The 15831-nt window shown below is 57.6% G+C and overlaps 1 protein-coding gene across 1 annotated transcript; it reads left to right on the top strand.

Moving 5' to 3' along the window:
- Positions 1–12981: 12981 nt before the first annotated feature.
- Positions 12982–14502, top strand: POU3F3 (POU class 3 homeobox 3; the record flags this gene model as incomplete). The annotated part of the gene is made up of 1 exon (XM_079721430.1): positions 12982–14502. One exon carries the CDS (start codon positions 12982–12984, stop codon positions 14500–14502), a length of 1521 nt encoding a protein of 506 aa, XP_079577556.1.
- Positions 14503–15831: the final 1329 nt, after the last annotated feature.

Consider the following 15831-nt stretch of genomic DNA (forward strand, 5'->3'; position numbering starts at 1 on the left):
AATCAGAGATTGGAGGAAAGGAGAGGCATTATTTCAGAACTGAAATGATGTGGGTGTCTGCACTCCCCGCCCCCCCCAAAAAAATTCCCATCACTGGAAAGGAGCCCGCAAACTGGCTGGCAGGTCAGCTAAAGAGACCCCCAAACGTGATTTTCAACTGGCTCCTACCTCCACCCTATGCCTCCCAAAATAATAAAAAAAACAACCTCCACGCAAGCCCCTTTGAAGGCCAAGACCGAGAGGAAGCAGATACACAAGCCCCTGAAACGTGGCTTCCCAGTGGGTGAAATCCCGTCTCAAGGGCAGGCAGGAGCCTGGAAAGGCTCTCGGTCGCATTTCTCAGCGGACACGGTCCCTTTCGGCTCACCCTCGCTCACGTGAGTCCGGGGGTCCATGAACATGCCGGCACCCCAAGAGGGATCTCTCTGGAGCTCAGAGGGGATGCAAGGCGGAGGAAGGAGATGCCCGCGTCGGGGGCGGGGTAGCTCTAGGTGGCAGATTTAGATCTCACGGCTGCACCAGAGCATCCCTCACCGCCTCCTGCCCTGCCCTGCGCGCGCACCGCACTCCCACGCACGCCGCCCACGCACGCCGCCCTCGCACCCGCACACACACACACAGCAACATGCACATCGCACCTGCACACACGCACAGGCACACCGCTCCAAGCCGCTCTCCTTGCCGCTCCGCAGGGGAACCCCTCCCGGCGCCCGGCCCTGCCCCGCGAGCGGACAGCGAGGCTCCCGGGACTCCGGAGCCCGCGGGCCGGGAACGAGGCGCGCGGCCGCCGACTCCGGCCGGGGTTGCCCGGCGCCGACCCGAGAGGGGTCGGGAGCGGGCAGGAAGGGCCAAGGAGGGGTGACCCGGCGCGATCCCCACCCCCCGACACCGGCTCTCCCGCCGCCCTCCTGCGCCCTTCTCCAGCCGGCTCTCCGCCCCCCCCCCCACCCTCCGCCGGCAGCTCGCGTGAGGAGGGGGCGCTGGCTGTGCGCGTGCGCGCGGGCCGGGCGCGGCCGTGGGCAGCGCGGGGAACCCACGCGGCCCGGCCACCCGCGTGCGGCGCGGTGGCTCCTCCGGCGCCGGCCTGCAGGGGGCGCCGCGCTCGCGGGGCCGCGGCCTCGGGCGCGGAGGAGGGGCCGCGAGGCCGGCGCGGAAGCGGTCTCGGCCGCGCGTCTCTGGAAGGTCGCGCGGAGTCCGGAGGCTGGTGCTCGCCCGCAGGACGGGGACGGCGCTTTCCCGCTTGTCACCAGCTAGTCCGCTCTCGTGGCCCGCGGCCGGAGGGGGACCGGAGCTGGCCGGGGAGGTCTCCTCCTGGCCGGTGGGCTTTGCCTGCCTGCTCGGAGCTCTGAGTGGGGAGGAGAGCTCTTCTTCTCTAGCGCACGGCCGCGCCGGGCATCGGAAAGTTTCCTACCAGCTGGGGGACGGAGGCGGACGAAGTGCGAGCCTGCTTCCAGGCTGGGACGACCTGAAAGTACCAGAAGTGTCGCCGGCCAGCCGCGCCCCCCCGGCTTCCCCAGCAGTCATCCCCTTTCCTGTTCGGGCGGGCCCTGGGCCGGGGGCCGGGGAGACCTGGCAGTCCCGCCGCCCGCCCAGTGGGCTTCGCGCCGCCACCCACGGGGACTGCCCGCCCTGCAGCTTCGCTAGAGGAGGACGGTGGAGCCACGATCCCAGAGGAACAGAGTCCGCGTCCTCGAGGGGTCTCGATCCGGCCCAGGGCCTCTGCAAATACTCCAGAGGGGCGCCCGGGCCAAGAGTACCCTTGGAATAGAACCTCGGACTCCGGGGTGTCCACGTCCCTTTCTCACTTCAGAAGTTCACCTGAGCTTGGGGTGGTGACTGTCCCCCGTCCCGATCGATACGGACCCAGCAACCAAGGCCAAAGGTGTGCAGATTTTTTTTTAAGACCCACATCTTATAAACGTGAGATTTTTTTACCAGGCAGCACAGATTACTTAAAGCGTACCATTTCTCCGCCATCCAATTTTATTAGGATTTACTCTCATTTGTGCTCGGCTTCTCTGGGGAAATAATGCTTTGATTAATGTAATCCTGGCCCGGGATCCGCCACATGCCCCTCGCCCCTCTCCCAAGAGAAAGGGCCTGTTTGACAAACAATAACAGAGCAGCAACTCTTGCAATCTGCCCACACCTTTGGGGGTGACTAGGGAGAGGGTGACACACGATCCCACGCCGTTTGCTAAAGGCAAGGGTGAGAGGAGGGAGCGGGCTGTGCGAGGGACGAACTTTCCAGACGCAGAGCCGCGGGCCCCGAGGCGCGGGGGGCTCCAGGAGAGGGCCCCGGTGGGGTGCGCGCGTGGGTGCCTGTGCGCGCCCGCCCGCTGGTCGCTCCGGCCGTCTGCCTCTTTGTCCCCAGCCACAGGCCTCGGCGACGGGGATCTGCGCGCTCCCCGTGGGCAGCCCCCGGACCCAGGGCGCGTCCACAGCGCCCACGCGCGGTCCCAAAGCACCTCGAGAGCAGATCTTGGGGGAGAACCGGGCACCGACCCGAGGCGCCCCGCAGCCGGCAAAACCTTGGCCAGAAACCTGGAACGCGGGGCCAGATTCAGCGGCTCTCCTCCCGCACCGATGCCTGCGCCCCTCCAGCCGTGCACACTCGGACACAATGCGGATCCGCCGCGAGCCGCGCTCGCCCCCGCGGCAGGCGGAGAGCGGGCGCCCCTTTCCCGCTCGTCCTGCACCTCCCGCGCCGCCCGGCCCCCGCCCCGAAGGAGAACAGCTCAATTACGAAAAGAGCGAAGGCAGGAAATCCCAGGCTCCAAGGCGCCCGCCGACGCTCTTCTGGTCCCCGTCCCCTTCGCCCCGTCCCCACCCCCAGCCTCCCCAGCTCGGGGGTGGGGGTGGGGGTGGGGGCGGGGGGCGGGGAGCGGCGGGGCGAGGGGTCCTGCCCTGCTCCGCCAGAACAAAGCCCGCCGCGGGAGCCCGCGGCCGCGCACCGAGCCGGTGACAAAGGCGGTCGGGCGGCGCCGAGCTCCACGGCCGCGCTCCGCCGGCGGCGGGCGGGAAGGAGGCCTAGAAGGTGGGGTGCGATGCGCACCGGCTGTTCCTGGGCTGCGGCATCTCGCCGCCTTGCCCCCGGTGACCGGTTAGGGTGACTCAGCGTTTCCCTCGTCACTGGCCCGCACCCCGTCTGGTCTCTCTCCCCTCTGTGCCTCTGGCCCCGCGCTCCTCGCTCCCTCCCCGCTTTCTCCGCCACCTCACTCCTCCTCCTTTACTCCCTCTCCCCTGGCCTTCTTGCTTTTAATCGCTTTTCATTTTTCTTTTTCCCCTAGAAAAGCAATGCTAATTCGACTTCTGAAGGCCGCTCTGGGTGTTCAGATAACAGTCTCAAAGTCCTTGCCGGGCAGTGTGTAGGGAGAAAAGGGGAGTAATGGGTCCTCTTCATTTTATTATGCAAATTGCGCTCTCAGTAAAATAAAATGCAGTCTAAGGAAGCAGAGCTCGGCCCTGGGACCCCCAGAAGCCGCCGCCTATTCGAGAGAAGCCGCTTCTGAGGGCCGCAAATCCCAGCAGGGGGCGGGCAGGGGGACCCTGCGGCTGCGGAAGAGAGACCCCCCCCCCCAAAGCAAATCTTTCTAGGGAACGTCCCAATCTGACTTCATAACCCTGGAAAGGAATCGCTTGCTGGACCCTAGCACTGACACCCCAGTGTTTTCGAATTTTGGAGACTTGAATAGTCAATGTTTTTCCAAGTGAAGTTTTACTTGTTTTGTTTCTGCGATGTGAATTTCAAATAAAGGGAACAGAGCCTAAGCCATTTGGACAACACACGCCTTGACTTCTGGAGGTTTTTTGCACCCTGATATAATATTAAATTAAGAGCTGAGGGCTGTCCAACACCACTGTAAGCTTGGGATCCTCCCCTTGGGCTTTGTTGAGAAACCAGGCTCCCTACCTGAAATCTGGGGGGAGGAGGTGGGCCTTCAAAGCTATAATCAGACCCAGAACTTTTAACTGGGGACTAACAAGCCCCAGTTGCATGAAGCTACAATGAGCAAGGTCATTTAGTTCTACCGCCAAAGTCTCTTTGCCAGATATTTTAGTGCTGGAATTTTATTGCTGCAAACCACAGAGTATCCGAAGTATCAGTTATCAGTGAATATTGGTACTGTATTTTTAAAGTGAGCAGAATAGCCACCCTTGAAGACCCCCTAAGGCTGACAGTCCAGGGTGAGCCTAGGGAGGGAGCAGGGCAAGAAGTGGGAGCTTCAGCACCCACAAGAGAAAAGACACCACAGAAGCATCATTGGGGGAAATGCCCAAAAGAGCAGCCTTCAGCCTGATGAGCTGCAATCTGCACCCGGCTCCTCAGACAATAGCTAAGTTCAAGTGTTAAAAAAAAAGTCTAAAAAAAAAAAAAAAAGCAGAGGCACTAAAGTACAAGAATTGCCTTCTGGTGTGCTACAAAGACATCCATCAGGAGACTACCTGGTTCCAACCCAGAAAGGAGAAGCTATACAGGGAATCTGGGGGCTCTGGGCAGGGCGTGTCCTCAAGGAAGAGAGGAGAGTTCATTCTGTTAGGGCCACAAGCTCAAAAAAAATCCAACCACCCCTCTGGCAAAGCTGAGTTAATATTTTGTTTTTAAAAACACAGACACAAAAACACCAAGTTGACCTTGGAATATTTTTCTAGCTAGACATACCCACATGTTTTTGTTAATAAATCATCATCATCGCTCTGGTCAATCAGCTGGGTTCTCTGTTACCTAGCCCTGTGAATTTCAATTCCAAGAAGACCACTGTTGGTGGGGGGAGGTGAAGCGGGGGACAGGCAAGAAGAGTCCATCACATTGTGTCAGCCACGGCTTCCCTAGCGATTGGTAGCTATCATTACCAGACTTGTCAGGTGCACGAATGCAGCTACAGTGAGCAAACTGTTGGAAATGGGTTGTTTTTAAAGCATACACTCGATTACCAACTTATCGTGCCTTCTTAATTTAGATTCCACAATCTGAGATGGTCTGTAGTTTAAAGCTGTCCTATAAGCCTCAGAAGTAAAGCTTCTTACTTGAGGGTGAGAAATCACAAGTGTCTGAATTTATCATTGCTCCTTCCAGCCCATCTAAGAGAACTAAGTGCTTGCTCCTTTCCTGCAGATCAGATAAATCAGTTATCAGAGTGATACAAAGAACTACATAGGAGGAACCACCGGGACCCTTCCAAAAACTTAGCAAGACCAAGAAACAACCCACCCACCGCCCAGCCAGATGACAAATACTCATTTCCACCCAAAAGCTACCACTGAAGAGCCCTTTCTTTGGATCTAGCACACAGTGTGGATTGTGAGTATGCTACACGTTTTAAGTTGTAAATGCTAACGGCAAATGTGCTTCTGCACTGCCACGGTACCGGACGGAGCACCTTATCATTCTCAAATGGAAGCAAATGAGCAAATACCCAGTTTGTATTTTGTACATCTGACCCAGGTAATGTTCTTCATTCTCTCTTTTGGCAAAAGCAATTTCACCATCCCCAACAATTTAAAGTCTGTAGCTTTGCCCAGCTCTTTGGATCTTAATTCATATCCAGCTTGATTGTTCCCACCTCCAAATCATTACAGAATGCTAACGCGGTCTCTATAATATGCCAGTTCTCAAATTAACTTGTTGCTTTATCCAGAATTATTATTTTCTGTTTCCTTTACTCGAGGTAACCTAAGATTGTAGATATCATGAGTAGCAAGCTTTTTTTTGCTTCCAGGTTTTTTTTTTAAGTAACTTTATAGAAAAGGAACATACGAAGCAGCCAAGATAGTAGCCATCCCAGATCTCATGAAAAGTGATACCAAAAAGTATGCTCCCAATATGTACAATTATTGCTTAACTATTGTTTTACAAAATGCCTGGCTAAACAGAAAAGTGCCCTTTCTCCTGAATAATTTTAAAATGCATTTAGCAGCCCAGGGCCTGCAAAGTAACCTAGAGCTTTGAGGCATTGGTCTAGTGCGTGTGGATCTCCCCCAGAAGTCTTTTGTCTGAAATGTCTGGAGAGCTGAAGAAAAAGCCATGTTTGGGTTCAGATTTCACAGTTTCTTCCATTTCCCACTTTGTGTTATTCGCACAGACCTGACAGTACATTTCCTGGCTCTAAACGTGAGAGCTCCCGGATAAAAATCATGGAATTAAAATGTTCTTTAAAGTGTCTCCTTTGCGTACGTTATTCCCATAATCTTTCAGCCCTCCTAGATGAAATACCACTTAAACGCAAACCTTGACTTTTTCAAGTTAGTTTCAAAGCAAAACTTCTGGCTGGAACCTGGCTGGCTTGGAGTAGAGTTCGAAAGGATAAGATGTCTTTCCCGCTCCTCCAGAGGGACGGTAGAGCCTCCAGCCCGGGGCCCTTCCTGCAGGCTCAGTGGCACACTCACAGGTGTGGAGAGCCGCTGAACAACGGAAGCCAGCTTCTCACAAGTCACTCGTGGCTTCCCTTTCTTAGGCTCTCCAAATCTCCTTGGGAAAATTGTTAGTGACAAACTGACTAATTCCTCAGAACCGGACAGGATTTGCCCTTCACTATTTTAGGAAGTTTTCCACGTATCTTTTCATCCTTCCCCACAATAAAGTTCAGTCTTCCTTGGCTGTGTCTAAAAATCTCTGAGGCGGAAAGCCTGTGCTCTCTTAAAACTTTTCTGCAACTGTGTTAAGTCATACTGTGCCAAAAAAGTTTCAAGCCCACAGTGACCTCTCAGGGATGGCTATTTTGTATTTTCCCTTTTCCCTTACAAGCCTTTCAAGGATAAATCCAAAATCTTTCTACAGCCAGAGGAGGTATGAAGAATTAAAGGAGCCATTAAATATCAAATGGAGTAAAAGAGATCCAGGATGCCTTGACTAAGTCTCCAGGAGCTGGATTTTTATTTAGAAGTCAAAGCCTGCATCAAGTTGAAGAATGTTCACTATTTAGTAGATAATATCTTTAGAATGTATTTTTCTCTTCTTGACTGTTTCCCAAAATACACAACCCGAAAGCCAGCTTCTGAGGTAGCTTACTACACACCCCTAATAATTTTGTAAAGTGTTTTTGCTTTCACAGCCCAACTCTGTTTTCCAGACTTACATCCACTCTGCGGAAAGAAATGGAGGAATACTTTTTTGAACTGTTTTTCTTTCGGGGCCATTTCACAGAAGGGGCTGGGTGGGAGATGGAGGGCGGCTCACTGTCCTCCTATTTTAAGGCGCTGTGCTCTGCAATGAATTCACTCCTCGTCGTGAATATGCATAGAAAGGTAGGGGCATTTGTTCCTTTGGCAAGTTTGGAAGAGCAGATTTGCTTTTGAAACAGCTGCATTTTACACGGTACCTGCTAAGACGAGTCAGTGCGCCCCCTGCTGACAAGTCAAGAGTGCGACTCCCGAGCACTTGCAAAGTTTATTTTGTTCAGTAAACCGTGTCATATAAAATTAACAACAACAAATAAAATTAGCTTATATGTTTCAACTGTAAAAGTCCAAAACAAAATAAAGCTAGTTTTGGTGGCGCTAGAAATCTCTATCTCGGCTTCTTCTCTTTGGCTGAGCCAAGGTCCTTTTATCTAAAGCCCAGTGCACAAACATATAGCTTAATGTGACCAGTGTTCTTCCTTTTCTTTTTCTCTCTATGGCAACCAATATGCTCTGCTCAGAAATGTTCCCCATCAAGGAAACAAATGATCTTCAGGGAGCAGCTCTATATGGCATCTGGTCCAATGGAGCACAGAGAGTTAACCTCAGTCAAAAGCAACGCTGCCAGGCACGCAAAACAAGGAGCGGAAAACTGGCGATTCTTACCCCCTCCCCAAGTGAAACCTGTTCCTCCTTCCTGAGAAACCATTTCATTGATTCGGCATCAACTGTTTCCAAAGAAATTACAAATTGCAAATTGCAAGGTGTTCCGGAGACAAAAGTGCAATAATATTCCAGCCATTTGATTTTCACCTCCTCACCACCCCAGACGTGACTTCCTCTAAAAAGAGCAAAACCAAGAACCTTGTAGGATCCTCTCCAGCCCATTTCACGACAGTAAGTAAGGTTCTCACGTGGGCTTGGACTTGGCCTAGCTATTTCCTCCAGCCGTATTTCTCGAATTAACTGCACCTAGCAAGCAAGGCACCCTTAATTTTTTACAAAACCCAGGGACAGTGGTGAGAGTCGGGCGGGGGGGGCGGGGCGGTGAGGGGGGCAAGGCCGTCCGTCAAAAATAGAAAACAAAGTAAAACACTATGCCACGCTACAGCTCCAGCCTCCTTTGGGAATAAAGTGTAAGGTGTCCTGGTTAGGTTTGATTGATCACCCTCTTTCTGATGGCCTTTCACTACCGAGCTGGGAGACTGCAGCTTGCGGCCGGCTCCCCAGACGCGGCCTTAACCAGGGGGGGGCACCGACTTCCTGCCACTTCTTCCTCCCCTGCCTCCTTCTTCTCCAGCTCTCTGCCCTCCCTTTGCCAAGCCCCCCTCCCTCACTCCATCCCCCTGCTCCCAGCAGGAATCCCTCGCCCCAATCCCAGGCAGCCACGCGTAGTTCAACACATCAGCATTGGCTACAGAAAGGGGGTTTCTTTCCCTCTAGTCCTGATTCTCCAGAAAAAAGAAACCCCAGAGCAAGAAATATTTATAATACTGCGTGCTTCATCATCACTTCTTTTTCCAGGGCCTTTATGTTTCCCTGACAATCAACAATTAAAATGAAAAGCACTCTCCTCCTCCTCCCCAGAAAAAAAAAATAAGTAAAGTGCCTTGCCGTGGGGAGCTTTGGAATGAGGCCATCGTTTTATGTAATATTTTAGCAGGGTTGGGGTTTTTTAACTCTCCCCCCAACACTCTTTCCCTTCCTTCCTTGAAAACAGTTGCCCTCTCTTGTCCCAAGCACTGGAAACAAGCTCCCAAACCTACAAGAGCATAAATAAACCGGAAAGGGGGGGCAGAAAAGAGAAAGCAGGGAAAGAAAATGAAAGACACTTACCGAGCAAACTTCCAAGGTTAGATTTTAAAATAAATGAAGATGTTTCATTTAAAAAAAAAATAAGGTGACTGGGGTGGGGGGAGGCATATTCTCAACTCCCCAGAAGCGGTGCTTCCTTAGTCTTGCCTTTCCAGCGACTCCTCTAAGCCCAGCTCTCCACTAGTCTATTATTTTCACCAAAATATATGAAAATGTATGCAAATGAAAATCAGCACTAACTGTTCTCCCCTTGTTATATACTTTGGATTTTTTTTTTTTTCCAGACAAAACAATCACACTCGGCAAAGGGAGGGGACGGATGGGTGGGGCTGGGGAGCGACTGGAGAACTAAGTACGCGAAGGGGGAGGACGAAGGGGACAGAGCTCGGAACAGAAGTGTATTTCTGATTTCGAGGAGCAGAGCGTTTTGGGGGGCTTCCCGTACGCGCACACACACCCTCCTTGAAAAGAAAGAAAGTGGACGTGTGTAAAGTGGATAGCAGAAGCGCTATCACGTTTCATCAGGCCACCTGAGATTGCTTTTGAAAGCGTGTACTGTGAAATTCATAGCAGTAATTTAGACAAAATCCTCACTGTATATTAATGAAAGGGGCCCCATGGCTCTGTTCCTATCCTCCCCATTCAGTGTAAACAAAACCACGAGACTCTCTCGGTTTTTGAGCCGGATCCAAGCAAAATCGGCAGGAAAGGAAAACATGGGGTGCTGGCACCGACTATTCAAACGTCTGCACCTGGAGATCTCAGATTTATTCAATGAAATCTGTGTTCCATCTTTCATATATACATATACGCATACATAAATATAAAAAGGAACCTTAGGGGGACGCACAGGGAAAAATCCGTTCTGTCTGGGGTTTGGTTACCGCCGCCGTTCAGGTCTACACCTTCGCAATAATGGAATCACTAAAACCTACCTACGAGGGCATCTCTCCCCCCCCCACCCCCGGCACGCAGAAGCTGGACCAGTTCCTACACAAATGCTACGCGCCCACTGTTCATCTCGAGATCTCGCAAGGGCTGCGTGTCTGCGACTGGGCTGGAGAGCTCCGGCTCTGAGTACCCCTAACTGCGCTCAGGAGAGGAATTATTCGCGGGAGAAGGGCAGCCCCGAGCACCCCGGCGGCTCCCCGTCTGCGTCCGGGGCGGCGGGCAGGGCCGGCGCAGCGCGGCCGGGTGCGGGGTGCAAGCACACGCACACTCATTAGGGACGATGTATTTACTGAATGTCCGAGTCGGGTTAGTTCATTGGAAATCCCCGAGGAGGGTTCAATTTGCCCTTGTTTTCGTGGCGACTTTCTCTTTTTTCTTGGTTCGCTGAGGCTCCTCTGTGCAGCGTTTCCGCTCGGCCGCTTCCCCCCACCCCCTCTTCTCCCGCCCACCCCGCGCGCTCCCCCTCCCGGCCCCCTTAACTCTTTCCGCCGGGCTGGGCTGAGGACGCGCTCAGCGCCGCCCGCCGCAGACCCTCCGAGGCCGGAGAGAAAGAGAAAGCCCCAGCGTGCCCAAGAATAGCGAGCAGGCGAAACACCGCTAATAACGACCGCACCGAAATAAAGAAATACACACACGCACCCGCACACAGTGTGAGCGGTGGAGGGCGCGGCGGGCGGATCCGCTTCCTTAGGCCGCTCCCGCTGCCGCAGGCTTCCCGACGCATTTGGGGGGCGGAGGGGGGGGCGGGGGGAGACACACTGACGGTGTGTCTAGCGGGAAGGTCGGCCGAGCGCTCCGCCGCCTGGCACCCCGGGACTCGCAAGGGCACGCGCGCTCCTCGGCGGAATCCCGGCGGAGGGGGCGGGGGAAGGGAGAGGCGGGGGTGGGGAGCGCGCTGCAGCCTGCGGTCCTTCTCGCACGCGCGGGCCCGGCGCTGGTCCCGGGCTGCAGGTTTCCCAGACTATGGCATCCGAGAACTTAAACAAAGGGGGCCGCCGCCGGCGCGAAGCGGCTGCGGAAAGTTGCGGTGGCGGATTTCCAAGGAGCGCGGCCGCTACCCGGGCTCTCGGCGCCGCCAGCTCCCCCTTCCCACCCCCGCCGAGGCGGGGACGGGGTCCGGCTGGTGGAGGAGCAAGGAAACTTTGAAACCACTGGGGACACATCTGCCTATAGGTATTGGCGTGAATGGCACATCCGTGCCGGGCGCGTTACCGATCTCTGGGATGGGGTGGGGGGCGGGGAGGACGGCAGCACAACGCGGTACCAGGTGGAGTGGGTAGGTTGCTATTTTTCACGATTTTCCCCTCTACGTTCTCCTTCGGACCCCCGCCCGCCCCCCCTCCTTTCCCTTTCTTCCCGCCCCCCGCCCCCCCTCCCCCTCCCCCTCCCCCTCCCCCTCCCCGACCTATTGAGATGCCCAGAGCCAAGGAGGGAAAGCCTACGTCTCGGCCGGACACTAAGAGTTAAGATGTGGCGGAGGGGCTGGCGGAGGAGGGGCGGGGAGGAGAAAGTGGCGAACCGGAGGGAGGCGGCGGGGGGAGGGGGGGACGACAGATTTCCAGCTTCTACGACGCTCTGCCTAAATTAAAAAGCAACCAATCGGAACGGCCGGAAGGGGGGCCGCGCGTCCTAAGCCAGTCATTCCGGACCTGCCAATCACCCAGCGGGTAGCCAATCAGCGGGGGCCCTGGTGCTCGACTTCCTTGTATTTGGGAAAGTGCAGTGGTGGGTGCGCGCTCGCGGCGGAGGGTAAACATTCGACAGTCCCCGCTCGGAGAGGGAGGGACAGAGAGCGAACTGTCAGATCCGAGCGGGCGGGCGAGAGGGCGAGAGAGCGAGAGCGAGAGCGAGAGCGAGAGAGGGAGGGAGGGAGAGGGGAAGAGAGAGGGAGAGCGCGCGAACCAGGGCGCAGAGCGAGCTCCCGCGGCAACTCCGCTCCGGCACGGCCAGCGCCAGCGCCGTCGGGGCAGCCTCCGAGCCGTGCATCGTGCCACTGGAGTTGGTTGTGTATCAAGGATCCCCTATATGCACACACACACCTCCACCTCCACCAGTGCACTCTTCTTCCTCCTCCTGCAGACCTCTGCTGGGAAAAAAATAAAACACCAACCCCAACCGTCAGCAGCAAGGTAACCGAGAAACTCGACCTCCTTTTTCTCCTGTTCAATTTTTTTCCTTGTTATATTTGTCTCCTAATTTCTACCCAAAAGGAAAGATGTCGCATCAGACTGTGACTGTTGCGAGGAGAATGAAAAAGGACTGTTGTTTCAGAGGCAACCACGAGCTCCGGCAATAGCAACTTCAGAGAAATGCACCAGCGCCAGAAGTTTTCCTAGGACAGAACAAAACTTGAAACGAGAGGACCGGAGGGGGAGAGCAGGAGCCAGCCTCTCCTCTCCGCACGCGAGCAGCCAGCATCACCACGCCTTCAAGGACAAAAAAAGTTTTACTACTCCAAAGGGAGACGAGTGAGCTGCGTTCCTGAGGAGGCGGCGAGGAGCGGCCGGTCGCCGCTCGTCCGCGGTTTGGTCCAGAAGAAAGGAGCGGCTGCTTTCTTTGTTGCCTCCAGCGAAACCTCCACTTAGCAGGTGGACCGAGCCCCGCGCCCCGGCAGAGTCCGCGCTCGCCCGAGGACAGGAGGAGGAGCGCGAGCCGGCGCGCCCGGCCCGGAGCCCCGGCGCAGGCCCGCGCCCCGCCCGGCGAGCCCCGCTGGAGCGAGCCGATCGCGCCGGGACTGGGGGGCGGCCACGACCCCCCCTGAGGGGGGCGGCCACGGAGCGCGCCCCGCCGAGAAGCGAGCCCCCCTCCCCGGAGCGCGGCTCCTGCGGCGGCGGCTGCGGCGGCGGCTGCTGCTGACTAAGGCCGGCCGGCGACCCCCGCGCCCTGCCCAGCGGCCTTGCAGCTGCAGCCGGCGGCCGCGGCTGCGGCGGCGGGGGCGGAGGCGGCGGCGGCGGCGGCGGGGCCGGCGGGGGCCCGGGGCGGGGGCGGAGCGGGGGGAGGCGGGGGGGCGCGGCGGCGGCGGCGGCGGCGGCCGCGGCTGCTGCTGCGGCGGCGGCGGCGGTGGTGGCGGCGGTAGGGTGGCGGGAGCGGAGCGGTATGGCCACGGCGGCCTCTAACCCCTACCTGCCGGGGAACAGCCTGCTGGCGGCCGGCTCCATCGTCCACTCGGACGCGGCGGGGGCCGGTGGCGGCGGCGGCGGGGGCGGCGGCGGCGGAGGCGGCGGCGGGGCGGGCGGCGGCGGCGGCGGCATGCCGCCCGGCAGCGCCGCCGTGACCTCGGGTGCCTACCGGGGGGACCCGGCCTCCGTCAAGATGGTGCAGAGCGACTTCATGCAGGGGGCCATGGCCGCCAGCAACGGCGGCCATATGCTGAGCCACGCGCACCAGTGGGTGACGGCCCTGCCCCACGCCGCCGCCGCCGCCGCGGCCGCCGCCGCCGCCGCCGTGGAGGCGAGCTCGCCGTGGTCCGGCAGCGCCGTGGGAATGGCCGGCAGCCCCCAGCAGCCGCCGCCGCCGCCGCCGCCGCCGCCGCCGCAGGGCCCCGACGTGAAGGGCGGCGCGGGGCGCGACGACCTGCACGCGGGCACCGCGCTGCACCACCGCGGGCCGCCGCACCTCGGGCCGCCGCCGCCGCCGCCGCCGCCGCACCAGGGCCACCCCGGGGGCTGGGGGGCCGCCGCCGCCGCCGCCGCCGCTGCCGCCGCCGCCGCCGCCGCCGCGCACCTCCCGTCCATGGCCGGGGGCCAGCAGCCGCCACCGCAGAGCCTGCTCTACTCGCAGCCCGGGGGCTTCACGGTGAACGGCATGCTGAGCGCGCCCCCGGGGCCGGGCGGTGGCGGCGGCGGCGGCGCGGGCGGCGGCGCCCAGAGCCTGGTGCACCCGGGCCTGGTGCGCGGGGACACTCCCGACCTGGCCGAGCACCACCATCACCACCACCACCACGCGCACGCGCACCCGCCGCACCCGCACCACGCGCAGGGACCCCCTCACCACGGCGGCGGCGGCGGCGGCGGCGCGGGGCCCGGACTCAACAGCCACGACCCGCACTCGGACGAGGACACGCCGACGTCCGACGACCTGGAGCAGTTCGCCAAGCAGTTCAAGCAGCGGCGCATCAAGCTGGGCTTCACGCAGGCCGACGTGGGCCTGGCGCTGGGCACCCTATATGGCAACGTGTTCTCGCAGACCACCATCTGCCGCTTCGAGGCCCTGCAGCTGAGCTTCAAAAACATGTGCAAGCTCAAGCCGCTGCTGAACAAGTGGCTGGAGGAGGCGGACTCGAGCACCGGCAGCCCCACGAGCATCGACAAGATCGCGGCGCAGGGCCGCAAGCGCAAGAAGCGGACCTCCATCGAGGTGAGCGTCAAGGGCGCGCTCGAGAGCCACTTCCTCAAGTGCCCCAAGCCCTCTGCGCAGGAGATCACCAACCTGGCCGACAGCCTGCAGCTCGAGAAGGAGGTGGTGCGGGTCTGGTTCTGCAACCGGCGCCAGAAGGAGAAGCGCATGACGCCGCCCGGGATCCAGCAGCAGACGCCTGACGACGTCTACTCGCAGGTGGGCACCGTGAGCGCCGACACGCCGCCGCCGCACCACGGGCTGCAGACAAGCGTGCAGTGAAGGCCCGGGCGCAGCGCGGAGCGGGCCGCCGCCGCCGTCGCCGCCGCCGCCGCTGTCACGCCGCCGCCGCCGCCGCCGCCGCCGCCGCGGCCGGCCGGGCCGGGCCGCCCTCCCCTCCTCCCAAAGACAGGCCTGCCCGCCCTCGGGAGGAAAGGAGAGGGACGCACCGAGGAGACGTTGTTTGAAGTCCAAGGAAGGAGGGGCGAAACAAACAAACAAACAAACAAAGCCTAGAAATGCCCAGACTGTTTTATATACACGACCGTGGCAAAACCGGAAGAAAAAAGGGGGCGATCGTGAGATCTCGTTTCTACTCTGGTGGGGGTTCGTTTGGGGGCTTCCTTTTAAAGAAGGGTGAAGATGCCTAGCGCCCCAAAACTGCGCTCGCGAGGCTTTTCCCACCCTGAGAAGTCCTACGGGGCGACGGTGGAGAGCACTTAGCACCTGCATCGTCCTATTCTCTTTAAAAAAACAAACAAACATTTGTTTAAAAAAAAGCATCCCCCCTCCCTCCCACCTCCTCCCTCCAAAGGGCCGCCCCCCACCCACCCTCGCCTCGAGAGATCCACCGAAACTTTGTTTCCTGGGAGCGACCAGAAAGCAGGCAGAGGCACCGGGTTTAATCAGGGGTGACTCTGTGCTCCCGGACCCTGTTATTCTTGTCCATATCAGAGTCATTCGGGGACAAACAAATTGACTATGAAACGGGAAGGAGAACAAAAAGAACAATCTCTGGAAAACAAGAAATATATATATATACATATATGTATTCACAGCTTCTGAAATTAACAGACTGATAGCAAAGCCAAAAGAAAAAGAAAACGTATCCTCAAAGTAACCTTGGAAATAAAAGCATCTCGAAAGAGCAGAGGGATGGGCGAGGGAGCAAGGGATGTCCAGCGGCCAGTAGGAGAGGCCCCGGCGAATCCGGGCGCGGGCGGGCGGACTGGGCGCGGAGCGAGGCCCGGCATCCAACCCCGGCTTATCGGCTAACGCTCCGATGGGTGGACGACGCCTAAAGATGCCACCGCTAATATTTTTTTTATTAATATTTTTTATTTTTTATTTCTGGACTGACTCAGATCAAGGGATTTAGAAAGACAGCACTTCTCCGGACTCTTCTCCTCAATCCGTTGCCAACTTTGATTGAATGGGTGCTGTGGATGTGATTATATAATACTGCCCTTTCCAAGCAGTGTTTTTGGTAGGTTTTAATAAACAGACTTTTCAAAAGACGGCAATATAGAATTGTTAGATCCGTTGTTGATCTAAAAATATTTGCTTTATATTTTCATTAAATGACTTCTTTTAATATTTTATTCAGAATAC

This window comes from Hyperoodon ampullatus, assembly GCF_949752795.1.
Source record: "Hyperoodon ampullatus genome assembly, chromosome: 15".
Classification (NCBI taxonomy): Eukaryota; Metazoa; Chordata; class Mammalia; order Artiodactyla; family Ziphiidae; genus Hyperoodon; species Hyperoodon ampullatus.